We start from the raw sequence: 7395 nt of genomic DNA, 5'->3' as shown, positions 1-7395 counted from the left end.
GCTTCTTAAAGTGATAGTTCACCCAAAAATAAATGTTCCGTCATCATTTACTAGCCCTCATGTAATTACATATCTGTATATATGACCTTGTTCTGATGAACAGAGAGAGAGATGTTTGGAAGAATTTTTTCTGTGACATCATTAACTGCTATAGAGCAAAAATGTGGTAGTCAAAGGTGCTGTTTGTGTTCCTATATTCTTCACGATATCTTATTTTTGTGCTTAACAGAACAAAGAAATGTATACAACCTGACAGAATATTGTTTTTCTTTGGGTGAACTGTCCCTTTAATTCACTGAAATCGTGCAAAGTTTGTTTATTTTGTATGTTTATTTCCCTTTTTTAATGGAAAACGTGTGCATAAACTGATGTTTAAATTCTTATCAACAAGGGTTTAGTCAAATTGAAACAAATGATTCAGTATGGTTAACAAATACATTCTCTCGGAGCGTTTACATGTCACATCCATAATGCTGCTGTTATTATGCCTTAATATTCCAAAATATAATAACAATAATCTATTTGATAACGTGTGTATTTGAATTTAACCATCATTTAAAGCCTCTTGGAGACCGACGCGACCAAATTACGAATCCTACTACGGTAAAGACGGAGCTCATTCATAGTAATTACGCGTTGTGACGTTTCTCTCTTTTCGTCGAGGAAGCTCCGGATCACGTGATCGAATCAACTCACCAGCGTCTGCCTTTAAACCAATCAGTTGAGAGAACCACACTTTACGTCATTAATATTCATGAGCCATGCCTTTGCAATAATATGCATTGTTTTTTTACCGACGCGGTTCCCGGCGCGTAGGCTGCGAACGCAATGAACGTGTTTTGTGAATCAGAAGCGTTTGAAAACATTTGTTTTTGTATTTTTGTATTAAATTGACATTTTTCAGTCGATCTGTATCTGTGAAGCGCATCGAGTGTTCTCCGCCAGCAGTAATTCAATGGATTGAGGTGGGCCTAATGTACTCTATGGGAAATGGTCTTATACATTTTTAAGCAGGAATTACATTGATTGCATAAGGAATTATTTTCACACTAATATTTATTTTGAACATTAATTGATTGAAATACGATGAATGTTAATGAAAAACATATAATTAAAGGTGTTGATTGCATAAAAACTAGGGATGCACGATATCGCCGATAAATGGTCCTTTTTAATGTTATCGGCATCTGCCGATAATACAATTTAGGCCGAAATGTTATAGCCGATAAATGATGAATCATTTCCTCTGGTTGAACCACTTCAGCTGCTCACAGTTCAAATCCAGTACGGTTCTGTCTTTCTGTCGTGATCTTTCACTTACTGATATTATTAGATTAGATTAGATTCAACTTTATTGTCATTGCACATATACAAGTACAGTGTAACGAAATGTACTGTATGTCAAACCAGAAGTGCAGGATATACAGTCAATAAATACAGAATACAATATTAGAAAAATATTATACAGTGGTCATGGACTATGAAAATACTTTACTGTAGGTTTGTTCTATGAAAATATACTAGTAGTAGTTTGTACTATGAACAATATATACAGATGGCTATATACTATGAACATTAATGTACAGGTGGCTATGAACAGATAATAAACAATAGTGCAAGTGACTTAAGTGTGCATTAATTATAGACATTAGCTATTAAAGTTGCAGTGCAATAGAGGAGTTAATGCAGTTATTGAAGTTACAGTGCAGTGGATGAGTTATGCAGCAATTAAAGGTGCAATTTATGAGTTAATGCAGTTAATGAGCTGCAATTCAGAAGATGAGTAAATGCAGTTAATAAGGTTACAGTGCAGTAGATGAGGAAATGCAGTTATGAAAGTGGTCCATTAGTGCAAATGAGCATTCAGTATAATAGCAAAATAATATATATAATATAACTAGCAAAACATTGTTGATGTAGGTACAGTATGTAGGTGTTTATGAAGGTGTAAATGATAGGAACAGATGCGCGTATTCTTTAAAGCCACTTTCTGTCTTGAGACCTGTTAGACATGTGACTATTAAAAACATTTTTCTGGAAGAACATCTATTATTTGTTTATTAAATAAGCTAAAGTTAAAGAATCTTGAACAATTGTCAAGTTTTCTGCAGTGAATGTTTTAAAATAAAACCGGTCGTCCGCTTTTTGGCTTTTGTTTCAGTCTCAGAAAATGTTATATTAATATTTAGAGACCGTATATCGGCCAAAGATTATCGTCTTACAATGTTAAATAATAATCGGTATCGGGCAAACGTACATATCGGTGCATCACTGATAAAAACAGTTTATTGTGTTTATTGAGGATACTGGCTGTTATATAATGGCTTACATGTTTCAAAAGTCTCTATACTGCATGTGTTTTTATGTGTGTGACACTGTTTTCACAGATGAACTTACAATCTGAATCTGTTTTGTATGCACGACAAGCCCCCGGTGTCTATTAACTGTGCTGAGAATACTATACAACTAAAGTGCACCATGCCTCTTATCCCGAGCCTATCCAGAGCAAAAGATCGAAGCAGCAGTGTTCTGGGCCGACCTGAATTCTTATCGCTGAATCAGCCACTGCGAAACAGCAGAGCATCGAGAAGAACCAACCACTGGAGGACCCACCAGTGCGAGAACCTTCCAGAGCCCGAGAGCACGAAGGAACGCAAAGAGCCGCCAAGACTTCCAGACGAAGACTGCATGCTGCTCAACCCGTCTTTCAAAGGAATCGCCATTAACTCTCTGTTGGCCATCGACATTTGCCTGTCCAAGCGTCTGGGCGTGTGCGTCCACACCTCGTCTTCATGGGGCAGCGTTCGAACCGTGGTCGCTCTTCTGGCTCTGACGGGTCACGGCATGACCTGGATCTGTGGGACTCTGGTGTGTCTCGTGCAGAGTAATACGCCGGCCGGACAGGAGGTCTTGATCAATCTGCTCATAGGTGAGTCGAACGGATCATTTTTAGATGGCGGATTGTGCATAATGCATCATTGTTTTGTTTTGCTCACCTCCAGCTCTGGTCCTGGACGTCTTAACTGTGGCAGGAGTGCAAAATCTAGTCAGACGCAAAGGACCATGGGATATAAGTCCAGGCTTCCTGGACTGCGTCGCCCTGGACACGTATTCATTCCCAGCAGCTCACGCCAGCAGAGCAGCCATGGTCTCAAAGTTTCTCCTGTCCCACCTGGTGCTGGCCGTCCCGCTGCGTGTACTCCTGGTGCTGTGGGCCTTTCTGGTGGGCGTGTCCCGTGTTCTGCTGGGTCAGCATCACCTGACGGACACGGCGTGCGGGTTCGCTCTGGGTTTTCTTCACTTTAGACTGATGGAGTCGGTGTGGTTGTCATCAAGTGCCTGTCAAACACTCATCTCAATGGGAACATTCAGCTGGGGCTCATCGAATTAGAATTCTACCTAATGCAAAAGTCAAACAGACTTACGTCTGTACACGTTCTTGTGTTTTGCGTTCTGTTTAAACTAAATTCAGCATGTTTCGTTACAAATCACAGCAGAACATTTTGCGGAAAACGTTTGCGTTTGCGAAATGTCTCGGTGTTTGGAGTTTTGCCGTAGTGGCATGCGTTTGAGTTCAGTGATTTAAAAATGGTCTCTGTGGTAAACGGTGTCAGGTTTTTCTTAAAAAATATTTCAATTTTTATCACACTGAATGTCCACATCTGCTCATGAGCTCAAACATTTTGCAGCACTGTTCATGCTTTTCTTTTTCGTCACGTGTCCCAGTTTCACTTCTTTAATTCAGTTGAACTGAGACAATCTTAAAAGTCTTGTTGTCTACATAGTGAAGTGGCTGTCAACAGCTTCATCTAGTTTTATAAATGGGAGCTTTTGTTGTCGAATGACAAGTATGCCAAGAGTCACTTGAACTGGAGTGTTTCTGGACTGAACAGCTTTACAGATAAAAATATGAATTCAACCCCAAACACATGGTGTCGACTACAACAGGGGTTTTCAAACTGGGGTCCGGGGACTTAACAAACATTGAGAAGTCTACTGAACATTCGGATTGTTTCAAGTGTTTATCAGCTATTTTTGCTACATTGATTCCAGAATGTTGATATTTGTATCTTTCTAGAGCATTTTTCTTTTTTTTGCACTTCAAGTCAAAGCCAACTGTTTAAGTTTAGAGTCAATGTGTTCTCTTCATAAATTCATATTTATCTAACAAACTTTTAAATGTTTCTTTACACATAAAAATAGATATGTATTTTAAAATGCCGGTCCCTCGCAAATTATTTTGTGGCCCGTGGTATGGTAGTTTGAAAACCCCTGCACTACATCACACAGATCTTTCAAAGCGTTCTTTAACCATACAATGTCCACTTACTTTAAAGATGATGACCTTTATGTATACTGTTATTCTTAAAGGCTGTCCTATGTGATTGTTATTTTAAAAGAGTGGTGATGCACAAATACCTCTGCAGTATTCTGGAATGTTCTCCGTTTCATTGAACATTCGAATATGTTGTACATATGTATGTGTTCTTTACATTTTTTTTGTACAAATTACTTGATATGTTTAAGTAACCAACAATGAAATAAACGTAATTGCCTGGACTTTATGCCTTGTTAGGTCTTTTAAATGATCTAATGTTCCAATCAACATTATCGTTTTTATTCCAGAATTATTGTGATGATTTTTAAAGGTTTTCAGCACTGTATAGTGGTGATAAAGTGCTCTTTTAATGTAACTGCAAGAATGTTTTCAAGAACATTTTTAGAGACCGTTGGCCAACGTCCTGAGGACGATATCCACACGAATTTAAGCAGATCCCACTGCGAGAAGCAAAGGAACTTAGTGTCTGTCTGTAGATAAGACTATCAGCAGAACGCACATGCTTCTACGGCACACGTCTGCTTTAATCTCCACACTCCTACTTTACCCGTTAACACTGGACAAAACATGCATGCTACAGAGTATTTCCATCAAAACATGTCGTCACATAAATCAAACCCTCGTTTTTACCGATTCTACCGTGAGTTTGGGGATCCCACTCTCTGTTTATTGACCAGCGGCAAGACAAGAGTGAAACAGGTGAAATGTTGTCCTGAAATTCTGTCACTTACAATTCAAACACTACATTTAAATAGAAAAACAGGAGAGAAAAGCCTGGTTAGATAAGGTCTGGTTTTGGTTTGGGAACATCTGCCATTCTAAATGAGGATAAATATGTCTAAATGAGGATAACTATGACAAAAGAATGGGTGATGTTGCACCTGAACGTTTGAGGAAGTCTGTTGGTTTCCTTTAAAAGAGGAAGTGGGTTAGCTTTCGGTCTACCCGAATGAACGTTAGCAGAAATGAAAGACAGCGTGTTAGAAAAACGTGTCTATTGTATTGTAAGCATATTTTAGTAGTAAAGGATATAATGAGGCCATAACACATCCACCCATGCTGATAATGACATCGTGATGATCTCAAATAAATCTGTGATGAAGGGCCAGAGCTGCTGTTTGTGACGGGCATGAAGAGACTCATCACAGTTAGGTGCCCATACAGGGAAACGTTGTTTCTGACAGCCTCGTTCTGTCCTGACAAACAGCGGTCCAGATGGGACTGATAGACAACATCATTTTTAAACAACCACAATAACTAGTTAGGTAAATAAAAACACGAAAAGGTTTCAAATTGACCCCTGGAGAGCAGAGCTACTTATTCTGTTTTCACTTGTCATGAATATGAAGGATAAATATAGCATGTACAACTTAAAGTCACCATGAAACGGAAGTTGCTATTTACTTCTTTTCAGTATCGTGACATGTATCCTATGGAAGCCCATTTCCGCCACGTGATAAAAATAATCGGGCTCTAAAAAGTCATTATTATGAGATTGAAAGTCATAATTATGAGACAAAAAGTTATAATTATGAGATCAAAATAAAATAAAGTCAAAATGATGACTTCACATGCACATGTGCAGTGCAGCCAGGACACCGCACCCTGGTGACATCCACTGGTTCAAATGGTATATAAATACAACTCTGTGATTGGATGTATATATATATATATATATATATATATATATATATATATATATATATATATATATGTTTTCAGAGACTTAGGAAATCACCGACAAACAAACTGATCAATTAGTTTAAATGTTGGAGATTACCATGTGTTTCTTCTTGCTGCTGAAATAATTTTTTTAATTAAAGTTAAACAATTCTATTTTTGGGGGGTAATGGAAACTTCCAGCGCAAACATCCAAATGCATCCACAGACACATAATAATAAAACAGAGTAGAAAATGTATTAAAATATAAATTAAATAGTAAATAGACAATTGAACAGAAGTAATATACTTTATGTAAAATAGATTGAAAATGAGTGTATATTATTTTATTTTTACATTATTTAAACTTATGATTTATTTATTATCACGTGGTGGCTTCTATATGTATTGGAGTGAAACGGCTAGAAAAGAATGTAGGGCGGGGCTTTATTTTGTCCATCCCTTTGTGATTGGGTTGTTCTGAATCGGTCCTGGAGGGGAGGACTAAAAATGCCTGGCCATTGGACAGTGCGTTTAGTCCTACCTCTTTTTAGTTGCTGATGTCACCGGTGAAGAGCTGTTGTTGTTGAGCTTTACGTTTTTGATTAAAGTTCAAAGTGCAAATGATTAAAAGAATAATGGGGTGCACAGATAAATGATTTATAATAATCACTGTGTAAAACACTTGATTCTGTTTGATTGCGCGGTGACTATAAGGTGTCAGGACACAATCAATGAGGTTTGTCTGCCCCCTAGTGTTTACCTGTAGATAACACATTAAACTATATCTATCTATCTATCTGTCTATCTGTCTGTCTGTCTGTCTGTCTGTCTGTCCTATCCGTCTATCCGTCCGTCTCTCTGTCTCTCTGTCTGTCTGTCTATCTGTCCATCTGTCCTATCTGTCTATCAGTCTCTCCGTCTGTCCGTCTGTCTGTCTGTCTGTCTGTCTGTCTCTCTCTCTCTCTCTCTCTCTCTCTCTCTCTCTCTCTCTCTCTCTGTCTGTCTGTCTGTCTGTCTGTCTGTCTGTCTGTCTGTCTCTGTCTGTCTCTCTCTCTCTCTCTCTCTCTCTCTCTCTCTCTATATCTGTCTATCTGTCTCTCTGTCTGTCTGTCTGTCTGTCTGTCCATCTGTCTATCAGTCTATCCGTCTGTCCGTCCGTCTCTCTGTCTCTCTCTGTCTGTCTGTCTGTCTATCTCTCTCTCTCTCTCTCTCTCTGTCTGTCTGTCTGTCTGTCTGTCTGTCTGTCTGTCTCTGTCTGTCTGTCTCTCTCTCTCTCTCTCTCTCTCTCTCTCTCTGTCTGTCTGTCTGTCTGTCTGTCTGTCTCTCTCTCTGTCTCTCTCTCTCTCTCTCTCTCTGTCTGTCTGTCTGTCTGTCTGTCTGTCTCTCTCTCTCT

At 38.7% G+C, this 7395-nt stretch overlaps 1 protein-coding gene across 2 annotated transcripts; it reads left to right on the top strand.

Annotated features, from left to right (window-relative positions):
* Positions 1-736: 736 nt before the first annotated feature.
* LOC306905602 (inactive phospholipid phosphatase 7) lies at positions 737-4560 on the top strand. 2 transcript variants are annotated; one of them, XM_079476315.1, is made up of 3 exons: positions 737-965; positions 2388-2929; positions 3003-4560. In XM_079476315.1, exons 2-3 carry the CDS (start codon positions 2416-2418, stop codon positions 3389-3391), a joined length of 903 nt encoding a protein of 300 aa, XP_079332441.1. In that variant the 5' UTR covers positions 737-965; positions 2388-2415; the 3' UTR covers positions 3392-4560. The 2 variants fall into 2 exon arrangements, with proteins under 2 accessions (XP_079332441.1, XP_079332442.1); XM_079476316.1 differs by having other exon boundaries at positions 801-965; positions 2428-2929.
* The last annotated feature ends 2835 nt before the right edge of the window (positions 4561-7395 follow it).

Source organism: Barbatula barbatula, assembly GCF_947034865.1.
Source record: "Barbatula barbatula genome assembly, chromosome: 2".
Lineage (NCBI taxonomy): Eukaryota > Metazoa > Chordata > Actinopteri > Cypriniformes > Nemacheilidae > Barbatula > Barbatula barbatula.
Note: the sequence above shows the minus strand (reverse complement) of the source record. Positions and strands in the feature narration are given on the sequence as shown.